The 16,792-nt window shown below is 39.4% G+C and overlaps 1 protein-coding gene across 7 annotated transcripts in view; it reads left to right on the forward strand.

The window, feature by feature from the left end:
- Positions 1-16,677, forward strand: part of uggt2 (UDP-glucose glycoprotein glucosyltransferase 2) — a 43,132-nt gene extending 26,455 nt beyond the window's left edge. For 3 of the 7 annotated variants that reach the window (XM_063497952.1, XM_063497953.1, XM_063497957.1), the window contains 14 exons: positions 224-413; positions 537-695; positions 829-914; positions 3,429-3,513; positions 4,458-4,540; positions 4,867-4,890; positions 10,520-10,624; positions 10,737-10,821; positions 10,919-11,101; positions 11,228-11,388; positions 12,305-12,419; positions 12,505-12,621; positions 13,206-13,371; positions 13,504-16,677. In XM_063497952.1, the coding sequence (XP_063354022.1) occupies positions 224-413; positions 537-695; positions 829-914; positions 3,429-3,513; positions 4,458-4,540; positions 4,867-4,890; positions 10,520-10,624; positions 10,737-10,821; positions 10,919-11,101; positions 11,228-11,388; positions 12,305-12,419; positions 12,505-12,621; positions 13,206-13,371; positions 13,504-13,529 (1,585 nt within the window). In that variant the 3' untranslated portion in view covers positions 13,530-16,677. Of the gene's footprint in view, positions 1-223; positions 414-536; positions 696-828; positions 915-3,428; positions 3,514-4,457; positions 4,541-4,699; positions 4,743-4,866; positions 4,891-10,519; positions 10,625-10,736; positions 10,822-10,918; positions 11,102-11,227; positions 11,389-12,304; positions 12,420-12,504; positions 12,622-13,205; positions 13,372-13,503 lie in introns of those variants that run through there. The other 4 variants (XM_063497958.1, XM_063497959.1, XM_063497954.1 and 1 more) reach the window with 3 other exon arrangements.
- Positions 16,678-16,792: the final 115 nt, after the last annotated feature.

A 16,792-nucleotide genomic window follows, 5' to 3' on the forward strand; every position in this document is an offset into this window, starting at 1 on the left:
AAATGCCATGTGGCTGTCTTATATATATTTAAGTTTTGAGGACTAAAAGGTTTTGAAAAAAGGACTTGTAAAATTACAAGATGCTCATAATAGGCTGAAATATTTGTACAGAAAATGAAATAAGCTGATCTTGAGGTCAGTTTATTTATTTTTTTGTTTAATGATATGTATTGAACTGAAATTTATGGAATGGCCCTTATCTTGATTTTGCTTGTCTTTGCAGTTTTTACCGCTTTGTCTTGGAGCCGGATGTTATTTTCTTGGCCAATGACACAGTGTCTCCAGGGCCAGTTGCCCGCTTCATGGAGCTCCCAGAAACTCCGCTCCTCACTCTTAATATGATCACACCTGAGAGCTGGATGGTGCAGGCAGTCCGGAGCCCGTATGACTTGGATAACATCCATTTACAGGAGGTATTGTAATGCTGAGTCATTACTACCCAGTGATCTCATCATTCCCACATTTAGGTAGCGCCAAGGTGCTTCCCCCCCCATCTATTTTAGTGCTCTGTAATTTGTTTGTTTTTTTCTTTCCAGGTGAACAGGGTTGTGGCAGCAGAATTTGAACTGGAGCACCTCTTGCTTGAGGGCCACTGCTTTGACCTGTCAACTGGCCAGCCTCCTCGTGGACTTCAATTTACGCTGGGCATGAGCCGAGACCCGCTCATGTATGACACCATTGTCATGGCTAACCTGGTCAGCAACCTTTTATACTACAACCCAAATTTTCTTGCACTGTGTTAAGTCCAGAAGCATAGCTTCTTTTCACTAGGATTGAGAATGAATCATATTTTAATTGCCATTACTAAGACCATTTCCACCAAAACAGGGATACTTCCAGCTGAAAGCGAATCCTGGAGCCTGGATCCTAAGATTACGTGAAGGGAGATCAGAAGAAATCTATCAAATCCTAACGTGAGTTCTCCTCTGTTTTTATTTCTTCATCAGTTAAGCAGGTAACAGTTAACATGCCATCAAAGGAGCTCTCAAAAAAGCCCAGATGATTCCAGGGTCCTATTTGTGACAAATAATAAATCCTTCACAATATCCTACTGCGTGCTGCACTCCACAGTGCAGGTCACTGTAGTCTACCACAATAAGGAGAGTACTGGAGAGTAAAGGTTAAAACCAGGTTTAAAACTTACTGCAAATTCAGTGTAGCAGTATTTGTTTGACAATAGCAGAGTCAGTCACCTGTTCTCAACCCGAACTACATTTCAGTCACTGGAGACACAAAACTAGGAAAAAGGACCAGATTTATTCATGTTTATGTTCATTTGTACAATTTCTAAACATCCTATGCCTATGCATATCTTGTCTGGTGGGTACAGAGCCACAAGCATAAAAACTGTTTTGAAGTCCTGATATTTCTAGATAGACCTAAGTTATCTAAGTAAATAAGTCATGTTTATTGGGCACCTTTATCCATAGCTCAACATCAAAGTTGCTTTCAGCTAACTCCCCATTTCATTCTGGTAGCTATGAAACCCATCACTATGGCAACGTGGACCACTGCTGACATTGTAGCAACGCAAGGTTTTGATGAGTGCTCAGAGTTCTGCTCAGCGTTGAGCTGAGAGAGACAGGTAGGAGGAAAGGGTTGCTATTAAAGAGAAGACAGAGTAGAGAGATGATTCAGCTGGTCACCTGCCATGGCATCTACCTCAGACAACAGAATATCAGCAGCAGAATGTGTTTTAGTTAGGATGGCGTAGGAGTCAAAGGCTCCACATACTAAAGTGAGCGAGCTGTGGTTGTCTAATTTTCCTGGATAAATAAAAACATTACTTTGCTTTGGTTTGTTGGATAAATATCTAGCAAATGCAGCTTTTTCATTCCTTGCATTCTTTGAATTCTGCACTTGAAATGTGCTTTTTGCGCTTTTCAGTTTGATCTAAAATAAATCAAATTCTTCTTTTTTCAAGGGAACCTCTTTTTACTTCGTAACATAACAAAGTGGCAGTGCCTTACAGCAAAGTGGTGGTAATCCCAACTGTGTATGCGAGTCTGTATGGGCATTTCTAGTGCGCTGGTCCAGATGTCCCTACAATCACAGATACTTTTCTCTCTGGCTAGCCTCACATAAGATTTAGGACACATACAGCCCTCGGTTCTTCTCGAATCATTTCAGACAACCAAGATTTATCCCCCAATCCTCCAGGTGAAGCTAAGAGGTGATGTCATTTTTCACCTTGGCAGTGTCATTATTCTTGTGGTTAGCGGCACTCTGCTCTGGTTAGGTGGCCGATCAGAGCCTAGTGGGAGTGTCTGCGCTCTCCAGTCCCAGAGTGTGAATTTTCCTCTTCCACCCGTGCTGCCAAGACGCCTCGCTCTGACAGCGATGAATGAGATGGCCAGCTCTCTTCTTCTCAGAGCAGGGATACAGATTGATCTCTCGTGCTTTCTAAAACAAGCCCTAAAGACTGACTTGCACCGTTGACAGCAGAAGAGGCAAAATACAAGCAGCACTTGAGCACGAGCAGTGGAGGGGGTGCATTGGCTCCAATGAGAGAGGGGCATTTATCATAGTGATAAGGTTAGATTTTTGCCTTTAGTAAGCATTGAGGTTGTAATGGCTTGTAGTGCATCATGGCCTATTGCTCATCTCCGCCTGAAGTTTGCTCTCTGGTGTTTCACCATTAGGCCCGGCAGATTCTGCCTGCCAAAACACATTCTGTGCTGGGAAAATCAGTCCTAAAACAATTACATTGAAAGGCTGTTTTACGGAATCAATACTGCACAGACTTTCTCATTAAATCTACTAGTATATAGAGCAAGGCTGGGAAGTAGTGATGGGTAAAATAATGGTAAGGTGATTCTTAATGATGATGGAGGGTAATGAATATGGTCAGAGTGTGACCCTGGCAGCTGTCCCACTATTTGCTTTTAAGTGTGTGTTCACACTGTCGGTCCATTAGCAGCTGTTGTCTCCTTCATGTGTTATTTCCATGGGTGAAGCATGTAAAGCAGTCTCTGTCAATGATCAAATGTATGCAACAGAAACACTACAGGTCTTAGACTGATTGCGTTACTTGAAATATTAGCTCTGGTGTTCTAATGTTCTTTGAACACAAAATCAGCGAAAAACAAATGCTTTAAATGTATTTCTGTGTATTTGAGTTTCACATTTTTCAGCTTAGCAAAACTTCTAGATTATAAGCTTGAATGATCACTTTGCAGTAGCAGTGTTAAAAACAGGGATTTAAATCCTAAGAATGTTAATTTTATTGTTCTTATTTAAACACGTTTGTTATTTTGTCTAACAGAGACTTGACTTATGACTGTTGATGAATGTATGTCTATTTCTACGTTAAAGTCTAAATTCTTTACATGTATACCTGTGAGCTGCAGATTGTTTGACAAATAAAAAAAAGTATTAAAACTCTCAGTAACAATTAGCATTTTCTCACTCTTTATCCACTTTTTCAGGCATGATGGAACTGATTCACCTGCAGATGCCGGTGATGTTATAGTTGTGCTGAACAGTTTCCATAGTAAGATCATCAAAGTCAGGGTGAGTGTGTTTCCTATTGGATGTGCTACTGTAAATGTCACACTGAAAATGCTTTTCTTCAGTTTTCTATGATATACGGATCACAAATTAATGGTGTGAAGACAACTTAACACAATCCAAGCTAAAATAGACTGGACAAAAGTCTTGAGCCACCTCTTATTTCTTTATATTTTGCTTCCAAGGAGTCAGACTTTTAAATGGTCTAAGCAGGGTGCTCTTAAAAAAAGTTGAGGAAACTTGACAATTGAATGACAAAAGAAAAAGTGACAGGATCACAGAGATGCATCTGGTCCCATAATCATAATAACAGTTTGCCTCAAGGCACTGTTGTTGTACCGTCTGGTTTTGATCCACCACGCAGTACCATCTGGAAAGAATCTGACTGGCAACAGCTTCATTTCTCAGCATGACAATGAGCAACAAACACACTGCCAATGAAGTAAAAACATACCTGAACAAAACACAGTGGAACACTATCAGTCATGGATTGGCCTCCTGAGAGCCCTGAGTCTTATTGAAGCAGTGTGGGATCATCTTCAGAGAGAATGGAAAATAAAAAGACAGCCAACATACAAAGAAGAGCTTTTAATTTCCTTCAAAGAGCTTGGAGAACTATTCCTGAAGACTACTTAAAGAAATTACAAGAAAGCTTGCCTGAGAGAGTTCCCGCTGTGTTGAAAAATAAAGGTGGTCATGCCAAATATTGACTTTCAAGCCTGTTAAAATTGTACAAATATTTCCAATGTATGTATGTGCATTTCGTTAAGTCCCTGCAGCTATTTCTCATTTTTCTCACCAAATATAAAGAAATTAGAGCTGGAAGTTTTCTAAGATGTGCCTAGGATTGACTGATTACAAATTAATGGTGTCAAAACAATTTTACATAACCCATGCTAAAATATTTTCCAGTATTGTTTTATTTTCTGTGTATTTTATATTTATAGGTGCAGAAAAAGGCAGACAAGATTGGCGAAGATCTTTTAAGTGAAGCTAGTGAAAGCAAAGGCATATGGGAGTCCATAGCAAGGTGCGTAATCTCCTCTTCAAATACAGCTTATATTTGGTTGGCTTTAGGAGGTTTAAAGCCCTTCTCCAGCTGACAGGCAGTAACAGCTGTGCACTCATTGATGGATTGATAGATGTGCTGATGCACCTTCCATTTGTCAATTATACATTGCGGTTTCAGGAGATCTTACTCCTCCCCTGGATCCAGACTGCAATATTATGCTGTAAGATCTAGTCTTGCAAAAAATATGTGCTTCTGTAGGTATGTGTGTGCATTTGTGTGTTTTCCCCCCAAATCCTTCCTAACTGTGTGATCCTGTCTCCTCACTTAATGCTTGCTGTGTGAAGTGTTTGGAGCACATTTGAGAAAAGGTAGGCAGTTTTGCTGCAAACCATTTAACACCTAATACCTCTCGTCATACTCATTAGCATGCAGTGTTTATTGGTCGCTTTTAGTGCTACTCTCATAAGTATTGTAATGAATGGGAATCAGTCGTGATATTCTATTCTAATGGTAATACTGTAGAGAGGGTTTTTTTCTTCTTTTTTTGCATTTGTTTATTCATGTGATGATTTTTTTTTCCTACGATTTCGGCAAGTCATGAGGTACTTTGTAGCCTGTATTCATGCGCAAGGTCAACTTTTTTTTTTTACTGTGTTCACTTGCATATATCTGCACACACACAGCATTAAGCTGTATTGTTCAGAATCAGAAATAATAGTCATAAACAGTGCTACGGGATTCATCACAAATCCTGTTTTGCTGACATAAGTAACATAAAGTAGGAGTGTGTAGCTTGATTTTTTTTCCTTGTTCTGGGAATATGTATGTCACCTGTCTGCTGGAACAGAGCAGAAGAGCAGTACCCATTGTATTATAACTAAGAAGAGCACCAGATCTGGAATCAAACTCTGAAATCGTCCATGATGAAATGTGCAAGTTCCATGTACAGATGCGTACAAGCCCTTGGCCGAGCAACTTCATGTTGTAGTGCTTTCATATTTCATGTTGGATGGTATTTCACTATGCTTAGCCTACTTCAGCCTCTGATAGAAGCACTGGAGAAGATGGTATATGGGGACTGAAGTTCAGCTGGTGCACTTTGAGCAGGTGGTTAAACCCTGACAGAGTTTGGCAGAAAGAAACAGCTTGTCTGATGTCATCGTTTGTGATCTTTTGTTATTGAGTTTTTGCGCTCTAGCATCAGACTAAATGAGACTCATTAATGATTTATTTTGTGATGACATTATACCTGCTGCTATACTTAAAAAATAGAGTGAATTAATGAGTGGAGAAGCTCTCCTGCTGAAAGACGATAGGAGTGTGGGGAAGTTTTGTTGCTTAAGTGGACTTCTTCGCCACAGTGCTGGATCTGTTATGCCTGGAACCTCACATTCAGTAGTGTGCTGTATTTGCTATTGGATTGTATAGTGCTTATCGGGTCTAGATATTATTTGTGGGCCCTATATCCTGGGGTGTTTTTGTATTATCAAGTGTAGCAAAATGTTGCCATTAAAAAGTACTTGCAGTCAGAGTTATAACTGAAGTACCAATGAATGATCTAGCATGTCCTTGATGTGCTGGCAGGGGTGCTTGGAATAGGATCACTGCTGCTAAATAATAAAACAAATTGAACTGGATGGATTCTTAAGACCATTTCTAACTTAGTTGCATTTATTATCCCATGATAGGCTTATACTTAAATAATGACAAATGACATTACCCATAGCATTAAAATGTTACATAAAATGCTTAATAAGATGGTTTCTAGGGGGAAAAAATCTCCCTTAAGTGGCTGTAATGTATATATCTAAAATTAAAATTCAGTTGCATTTGTAGACGAGAGTGCTTTCTTTCCTCCTTTCAAAACTAGGACAGGCAAGTCTTGAGTCTATTAGAAGCCTGTTGTCCATAAAAGAGGATATCTCTTCTCATTAACATCCTGCAGAGCAAAGAGTAGAAAAAACATCTGTCTGAAACTGAGGATTAAGAGCCAGCGTGAAGCCTCAAGTTTTGGCTCACATGAATTACTTGTACACATACTGAAGTGGTCATTTGACACTTTTAAACATGTTTAATGTGAATTTCCACCATTATAACAATAAACAGTCGAGTCCTTTACTATTTGGATAGTAACACTATTTTTTTCTTTTGTAATCTTGCCTCATACATCACTATTATAAAATAAAGATGTGACTGAAGTGCAGTTCTTCCATATTAATTCAAGAGGTATGGGAAAAATCTTGCATTAACTGTTTAAAAATGAAAGCTTTTTTATGCATAGTACTTCATTTTGGAGGGCAATCGACTGAGGAGCAGTTAAACTGTCAAGTGAGGCCATTTATCGTAATATTCAAAACTTAATTTAACATCTAGAGTTGATTCAAAGTGTTGAGCTTGTATTTATTAGCTATTCAGTAGAACTCTTGATAGAAAGTCCAGAGAGAAAAGTATCTTCAGAACATCTAACCAAATCAAGTAGTAGAATCAAGAGACACCTTCATGAATGCAAATACAGAGGCCTGACTAGAAGGTTGTAAACCTAAGGAGCAGGAAGGCCAGATGAAGGATACAGAACAGTATGGAGAAGGAGCAAAGCAGCATGCCAAACACCAGATACCACATTATCTGTCAAACATGGTGGAGGCAATGCTTTGGCATAGGTATGTGTGGCTGCCAGTGGAATAGTGTTTATGCATGATGATAGAATTCTAAAGTGTACAGACTCTACTCTCTGATTGGATTCAGCAAATTGCTGCAAAACTTATCACTCAGTGCTTTATAGTATAAATTGGTAATGACTGTTATCACCACAAAAGCAACCCAAGAATTTCTTAAGGCAAAGAAAATTGGATATTCTTTAATGGCCAGGTCAGTCACCTGTCTCAGCCCAGTGGAACAGCTTTTCAGTTACTGAAGTCAGAAAGACCCACAAACAAGAAGCAGCAGAGGGCAGCTATTTAATAGCTCAGATATTACAAAGTTAAAATCCGAAGATTTCATCAAAGACGCTGTAGTTTGTGATTTTACCAAAAGATAGTCGATTTAATGGTAACGGTGGCCTTAAAGCATTACCTCATTTATATCCTTAAAATAGTTCAAGAGATTCATTGTAAAAAGCTGAAGACGATGTATTTTCCCAATCTCCCAAAGAAACAGTGAGATGCATTCATGTCAGCAAGCATCACGAAGTCTGAGTAACAGAGATTTTGATTGTTTTTAAAGTAACATCGCTTTAGAGCAATAACAGGACTGAGTGCAAATGGGCCCCCCCCCCCACATTCTTGTGTATTCTCTTTGTTTCTTTTGGAGTTTCTCATTTAGCTGCCTCTGCCCTTTGTCTCTAGCATGGAAAAAATTAAGTAATTGTTTCTACCCAGCCTGAGGAACTTAGCAGTGTTCGTTATGCTGCTCTTAGAAATACCAAGCATCTGGGCTACATGGGGTGTGAGAGAGAGCAGCGCTGATGTTACCTGAGGGAGATGTTTGGGTTTTAGGTGAAGGGTGCTGTAAAAAGCACATTTGTGTCATTGTTTTTCTAAACTGAATCCAGATAGCCGGAATAGAAAGTGTTTTCCATGTATTTATTTACTGAAATCTTTGTTATTGGGTTTCTTATATTGCTCTATATATACTGAGATTGAGTAAGGCAAATGTATTGATTCTCCATAATGGAGAAACTGAATGTTATTTTTAACCTGTCATGGTGTGTTGCACGTGTATATAGGTATATTAGTAGTTACAATGGGGGGAATGAATGACTCGGTAAATGTCGAAAGACCCTGTTCAATCTAAATAGGCAGAGGGCAAACAGAAGTAGAGCTTTGTCCAGTTGGTGTTGTCCACAGCTCAGGATTTATACAGAGCTCTGTGGACCCTTCCAGAGATCCAGATTATCTTGGGTGAGTCAGCCAAACAGGTTCTCACCTGACCCTCCAAAGCTGCTTATCTTGGGAACCCTGTTGTTGTGCTGGAGGCCCTTCATAATGCCTGGCTTAGTCATGGCAGGCAGTCGGCTTCCCCAGATCCCACCGATGTGTGGTGACTACCCAGAAGCCAACTGTTCAACTATCAAGAGTCATACTTTATCTTGAAGAGGAGTGCAGGCACATTATTTTCAGAACTACAGATTTAAAATAAATAAATAAAGGGCCATCACTGAGTTTGTGTTTTGTGGGTATATCTTTCTTATCGGTTAGATGTGCCTGAAAGAGTTGGTTTTAGAGGACATGCAGGGACAAACTGTATTCTCCCTCCCCTCCCTTCACACCTCCCTCTCACTCACTGGTGTCTTCCTGAAGCCTGGGGGCTGAGGTTGTGGTTGTGATTGAGTGTGGGAGAGACACTCCTTCCCTCATCAGCAGTCTATTACAGACAAGGACACAGTTTGACTGCAGACTCATCTACCCTCCAGCACAAGTCCTGATTTCTGTCCGCTAAATGTGCCTTGCATCATGAACCACTGCTCTTTAGTAGCGGTTAGGGTATGTTGATGCATTCCCAAGTGCGGAGAGTGTCCTTACTTTGGATTTTTCCTGCATTTGTGCCCTTATCTCAGCATATAAATATTTTAGCTCGTCGATTTTTATCTGTTCTTTTACATTTAAGTTAATTAAAAAGCTAACATTTGTCTGAACGGTAATGTGCTGACTTGCTCGGCATTATCTTCATATGTGTGTTCCACATTACTCTACAAAATCACTCTGATCTTCTGTCTTCACATTTGAAAAGCTACTAGTTTTTTCTAAAAGACTGTTGATTTATTTTTTTTAATTAAATTATATAACCTTTATTTATACAGGTAGTCTCAGTTTCTCATTTACAAGAGAGACCTGTGTCCAACAAACAATACAGATTTTTTTTCATCTGCTATGCAATTAATAGAGTACTCATTCCCATACTAGGCTGATTCAGTTAAATTTCCATTTCTTAAAAAATTATGTAAGTCATTTAAATCATTCAGTTGTAATCATGATATTCCTTCAGGGCCATTCTTCCTGTGTACCCTCATCCAGCGACACCAGGGTAGTAGGGCAACGGCCATGTGGATAATTCTTTAAAAAGGGGTCTTATATAATTGCACCTGAACCATCCCAGTTTTAATTATGAAATGAATCTGTATAAAGCAACAACACAAAGGTTTAAATAAACTGTGAGGATCATAATTTCAATCAAATCTGGAAGCAATGGAAACATGTGTTTACAAAAAAATAATTAAAAGAGCTACTATAGATAAGTCTGCATGTTTCTTTGGAAGTCTCTCCTTAGGAAAAGCGGCCACAGACTTTCTACATGAAGAAGACTGTTGCTTTTAAAGGGGATAATGGACACTGATGTGATTGGCTTGATTTTTAACCAAGCCCTAACACAATTAACTATAATGTATGATAATTCGTTTTTGCATTATAACCCATTTTCTTTTGAAGTGGCACTGTGTCAAAATTGCACCGGTGAATAGTAATAGTGCACTTACACTTTACAGCTTGAATCATAAAAATGGTGCCAGAAGTATTTGTGTCATCACTGCCAAAGTCGTCAATCCTATGACACGATGCTCTCATTTAAGGCAGGTCATCTATGCATAGATCTTAAGTGATTTGCTTTTCAAATGAATCGTTCACTTTGTATCGTGGACTCCGTTAATGTTGTGGGGATGGAAACATGAAGAGCTGACTAAATGTTTGCTGGGTCTGTTCTAACACTTTATTTCAGCCCTCTTGTTGGGAGCCAGCAGGAGCTGAAAATCATATCAAATGTGTTGATTTCCACAGCATTTCCATCCCCATTATTATCATTTTATTTGAATAAATCATCTCGGCGTGTTGCATCGTGTTGCATGGTTTGTTTGAAAGTGTTTTCTGATGGCTGTTACAGCTGCTGTTACCTCTGGCAGTACAAAAGCATGGTGGCTGTTGGCTTAGTTTTGATTTATTGTCACTCTATGAAAAACACACATCCATCCAAACACAACTGACTCGTGTATTATGGTCTCATTTACAGCATCACAGGTGGTGGCTCAAAGAAGGATGATGGAGAGAAGAAAAAAGACGACGTTCTGAACATTTTTTCTGTGGCCTCGGGCCATCTGTATGAGCGTTTTCTGAGGTGGGTCAGTTTTACTTTCCAAACACGCACTTCCTTTTCAAGTGCTACGCATTGTGTTCCTCTTATCCCTGATCCTCAAACTTAACCTTTTCCCATTCTGTCTCCAATTCAGAATAATGATGCTGTCTGTGCTTCGGCATACACAAACACCTGTCAAATTCTGGTTTCTCAAGAATTACCTATCTCCTTCTTTCAAAGTAAATCTTTACTACATCACATAAATATTTCGCTAGGCAAACACAGCTTTTGTATTTCATTAATTTAACCTCTGGACTTCATTTTTGCTGTGGTCAGGAGACCATCTCTCACATGGCAGAGTCATACGGCTTTCAGTATGAGTTAGTGCAGTACAAGTGGCCCCGTTGGCTCCACCAGCAGACTGAGAAGCAGAGGATTATCTGGGGATATAAGATCCTCTTCCTGGATGTTCTATTCCCTTTAGCTGTGGACAAGATCATCTTTGTGGATGCCGACCAGGTAAAGATCAAACTGAAATGACGTAGGAAACCGCTATATTGGAGTGTGCAACTGAAAGTGAGACTTTTTGAAGTGTCATCTGTTCTTTGGCTGCTTACCAAAGTCTGTCTTCGCTGCGTGTTGCAGATAGTTCGGGCTGATTTGAAAGAGTTGAGGGATTTAAACTTGGAGGGTGCTCCTTATGGCTACACACCATTTTGTGATAGCCGCAGAGAGATGGAAGGGTATCGTTTCTGGAAAACTGGATATTGGGCGTCACATCTGGGACACAGGAAGTACCACATCAGGTAAACTTCTACTAATCATTTGATCTCTGATGTTTTATATTTTGCTGAGAAGATCAGCAACTGCCCTGAATGTTTGCCACTTGCGAATGTCTCTCACTGTAAAATGATGGACTTTAAATTGTTTGATAATGGCCTTATAACCCTTCCCAGATTGATGGACAGCAACAATTGCTTCTCTAAGATCACTGATGATGTCTTTTCCTCCACTGCATTTTGTTAATTCCTATGCACACTGTTTCCACAATTGGCTTAGTGTTTTTGCTAAATAAATAATGCCATGGATTAATATGGTGTCATACACCTTAGAACTGAACATTTAACTTATAGTGAGAAGCCGTTTACATAGGTGGGCTTAGAGTTAAGTGCTTTATTTTTGTATACAGTCATGGCACATATAAAATCATAAATCACTGTCATGAATACAATGTTCTGCTCCTTGCTAGGCTTGTGCTATTGAATTCTCCTTCTGTCAGTGTGATGGCTAATCAGACAGCGAGGCAGCCAGTGGATGAACAGAGAGCAGAACGTTTCACTTCACCACCGACTGATAGTGTCGGAACAAGAAAAGTCAGAAAACCACAGCGACTTGATTGGATACCAGCGTGGTGCTAAGCTCCAAAGAGCAGGACAAAAGCATCAAAGATGAGAGATGATCAGTGAGACCAGGAAAAACACGAGGCATTGAATATCCTCTGGGAGACTTAAATCTAATAAGTGTTAAGTGAAACTACATATTCTGCACCTCTGGGTTTATTAATATAGTGTGTCAGGTACAATAATGTGAATGCGGCTGGGGTATTTATCTTCATTTACCTTTTTTTTTCATTCCGGTGGGATTTCCCCTTTCAGGAAATGGATTTCTAACACCTGCTTTCCATGTCTCCTCTCTCTCTCTCTCCGCTCATATTTCTTCCAGCGCCTTATATGTAGTCGATTTGAAGAAGTTCCGTAAAATTGCAGCCGGGGACAGATTACGAGGCCAGTACCAAGCCTTGAGCCAAGACCCAAACAGTCTGTCTAACCTGGACCAGGTATATAACTCAGGCATAGTGCTGTTGGATTACGTGTTGCAGAGTTTGCTCTTTCAAGACTTAATTCGTTTTGTGATATTTGTAGGACCTTCCTAACAACATGATTCACCAGGTAGCCATCAAGTCTCTTCCTCAGGAGTGGCTGTGGTGTGAGACATGGTGTGATGATACCTCTAAAACCACTGCTAAGACTATAGACCTGGTGAGTCGCACAGCAATTAGATTTGACTGCGTAATACTAAATAATAATGTGGGAGGCTAAGCGGGACACACGGTCTTTGCTGAAAAATTCAGCTTCAAATGAAATTGTTCCTTTTATTGAGATTGTAAAATCCACAAGTGTCTTCTTTAAGTTCTTTTTGTGTTAATTGAAAAATATCTCTGTGCTACATTATACGCCTTATTATCTGCTTTATTTGTTGTGATAGCGTGCTGCAGCTGCTACAGCTCTAAAATGCAAGAGCATCCTCACTGCCACAATTGTCCATGAGGCATTGGTATTTAGGAAGCAGCCGAGGAGCAATCCTGCAGCGTCCTAAACTAATTTAGAGAATTACTGGACAGGCTCCAGTAGACTGGAATAGGAAGTATTGTTTCATTGTAGTATAGGTCACTACTTGGTAATTCAGACACAAGACATAGCCTAATGTCCTTTTAACCGAATTGGAAATCAAATTAGGTTTAAATGCCTGTCACAGACAGCGCTAAGAATGACGATCTGACTCGTTGGGAGAGAGCATCACTGGCGGCATGACTGATGTGTTTTTATCTGCTTTTCTCGTTTAGTGCAATAACCCAATGACTAAGGAACCCAAGCTGGTGGCTGCAGCGAGGATTGTGCCCGAGTGGGTTGAATATGACAGGGAGATCAAAGAGCTGCTGAGACGGGTCCAGGAACAGGAAGACACAACAACACAAAAACAGATTCCTGCTGCCTCACAACATAAAAAAGGTTACTAATGATATATTTATAGGGCTACAAAGTCTTTCTGTTCTTCTGCATGGTTATTCTTACCCCTTCTCTTACCACTGTGATCATTCTCAGCATTTCTTTCCAACTTTCTCCCCTCCACCCTCTGCACAGCAGACAACCACCGTGATGAACTTTAGTGTCTGCCAGCACCACGCTGAAGAGGAAGGAGGCAGGCACCTTTTGCACACAGGCCACCTGTGAAGCTTGAAGACAGACAGTTCCATCTAAACATAGCCATGGAGTGTTACATCCCCAGCTGGAGGAGGATGTGATATTTTCAGATGCCATACCTGCTTCTGCGCTCGGTACATCTTAGAGAATCAACACGTGATGTAATTGTTAACTGCCAGCCGTGAACTCGTGGTGTGCTGAGCACTACAGACACATCTTGTTAAGTAAGTGGTTCCTGAAAAATGAAGCGAAAACAGAGAGTAAAAGCGTGAGGCCAGTAAGGGGCTTTATTAGGTATGTGTTGAAGGACAAACAGTGGGCATTTATTACACTGATAATGTGAGCAAAGAATTCAATTAGCAAAGGCACATTTCTACGAATCTAATTTAACCTTTCTTTGAAAATTTTAAAAGCTACTTTTACATCTTCTTAATTTATAATTATGAAAACATTATGACTGAATTGCCAAATGGAAGTTTTTAAAATTGCTTTTTAAGTTGTTACATAAAAAACAAAAGTGTTAAACTTCTTTGAATCTACACACCTGAAATGTAAAGCTCCCCTCAGCAGACATTTAGGAAACAACGCTTCTCCTGCAGCAGTCCCCTCTCCTTTTTTTGCCACCCAGTGATCTACAGCGTGTTCTGAAGGAAGAATTATCCTTCATTATATTATATTACTTTTATTACCTGGCCCAAAAAGACCTGTAATTGGTCATAGTCTTTTGTCCCTGCCTAGATTTTCCAGTCCAGTTCCCTCTCAGACCACGGAAATGACAACACACTGAAAGGTTTTTCTGGATACCAGAAAAGTTATCTGCCCAGGCTTTAAGTTACAAATTCTAGCTTGGTCAGCTGCTAGTCCAAAGACAGGGGGTGTATCTTCAGCTATTGGCATTATTTTTACATTATTTTTGGGGGATAAAATACATTTTTTAACCATAGCAAACATCGAATATCAGTATACAAACTATGCTGCTCTTGTATTTCAAAGACTGCGACATGGATCGTAGGTGGGTGAAGGTGTAGTCTTTGTCCCAAGCACATGTAGCTCTGTCATCAGTTCTGTCCCCTCAGGTGTAGCCATGCATTCACCTCTGTAGTGCAAACCGTTGTTTTTTTCTTTTCTATGATTTAAGGTAACGTGTAATGTCAAAAAAAGAAACTGTAAAAAGTTGTTTAAATCACTAATTGTTCTTTTGATGTTTTCTCTCAACTCCAAAAATTCTTTTTTAACCATGTGATGAAAAAGTATTCCCTCGTTAGATGGTAAAAAGTATTAACTTGTTTCTTAAGTTATATCTCAGTGTTTGAGTTAAAGCCCACATTCAACCTGGAGAGGTGAAGAAAAACATTTAGCTTAAAAATAAATGCAAAAGCAGAGCGGTACAACTGCTGCCATCTTCGTGTCCCGTGCACACGCTGTGAGACAACTGAGAGCCAGGCAGGAAAAAAAAAAGAGTGTGGTGTAACATATGACTTTAGTTCAGCAGCCAGGAGGGGTGTACTGTGAAGCAAGTTTAACATCACAAGGCTTTTTCTTTGCATTAGCTCACCATAAAAGCTAAAGCCTGTATCAGATATAATCAGAGTGTGATGACAGTGGCTGTAAATGTTATTTGTTAGCCCAGGCCCTTTTATTTAGGCTTCAGGCCCGGGCCCACACTTAAGAAAATGGACCAACTCACTTCAGCCAAGATTGGGGTGTTCTCCAAAGGCAGGGGTTGGCTCCTTTTTACTACTGCAGATGCTCTTCTCTACATTTTCAAGCTTGAGTACACGTTAATTTGCAAATAAATCAATAAATTATCTTTTATTGAATGAATTAAGGTAGCCTGCATTAAATAAAGTAATTACAGTAATCTTTAGCTCCAGCTGCACCATTAAACTGATGTAAACATTAATCAGTTAATAGGATGTATATAATTCTGAAAAGGGCCATCCTGCATAATCAGCATGCAGTTTATTTCAGGTATATTTGTTGTAGTTATGTTCTTTCATGATTTTGAAAGCAGAGCACTGCTACTCTTCAGTAAAGGTAAATAAATACTTCCTTAGCCAGTAAAATAGTTATTAAATTGAAAATAGGTTACATTTTTAATATTGGCACAAAAGCCTGGAAACTTTTTTTTTATACACCAGTTTTAAAAGATGTATTTATTTCTGTTTGATTTTTCTGATTTATATATCATATACACATATTCAAGTACTACTTAAGTACCCACTGAAGTAACTACATGGCTACCACCACTGTGGAATGAAGGAGGTGATTATCATTTTGACTTTTTGTTAAAACCTACATTACTGTTATTGACTGAGCTTTCACTGTGATAAATAGTCAACCAATAATCAAATAACTGCAATACCAACAGTATAAAACTGACTTGGCAGCAAATCAGAACCAATCGTAAGGATATTTATGCATTTTGCGCATCATCAGTTGACTCTATGTGGATTCTGCCGGTTTACTGCTACTGTTTTAATGTGCATCTCTGTGGGTTTATATATAACACAGTAATCCCACAGCAGAGCGTCTATGTCATTCTTTAAAAACTTGTGAAAACATGGCACTCTTTACAGCAGCCCGTCATTCAGAACTGTCAAAACTGTGAGCAGGTAAGGAGTGCATTGTAAGTAGAGAGCTACCTTTGTGACATTGAAATCTTCGTCTTTAGTGTCATCATTCTTCTAGCCCATTCATCTTGCTTTGTGGTACATCCCTCAGGCGAGACTTTAATATTACGGATGAAAAACTCCTCATTTGCACACTTAAGGTCACGGTTTATGGATGGTAGGGGATTTTAAGTTATTACAATATGTTTACATGTTATGAGTCTTCAACTTCACTGTACTTCTACAGTTTTTCTTTGTGTTTTTTGTTTCAATTCCACAATGAACCAGTTTTGTCTCAGGAATCAACTGTCCCAAAATCAGTGTTGCTGCTGGACTGAAGCAAACGGTAGATTTTTCTGTCTTAAAAGTGAACATTAAAGAAAAGAAAACGGGCGCAGGAAGGCTGCTCTCAGGGCACCCATCTTTCACTGTGCTGTGTCAAACTGAACTGTTTATATTACTGTTTGGTGGATCAAGAATAAACCTTTGCTACAAAACGTCATTGCAAAAATTGTTTGCGAGTTGTGCTCACCACTGAGGTCAGTGGATGATTCATGGTCCAAAAGATGTATTTAAGGAAATTTTCTTGGTCTGCAATCTGTTCCTCAATATATATA

Source organism: Pelmatolapia mariae, linkage group LG16_19 (genome assembly GCF_036321145.2).
Source record: "Pelmatolapia mariae isolate MD_Pm_ZW linkage group LG16_19, Pm_UMD_F_2, whole genome shotgun sequence".
NCBI lineage: Eukaryota > Metazoa > Chordata > Actinopteri > Cichliformes > Cichlidae > Pelmatolapia > Pelmatolapia mariae.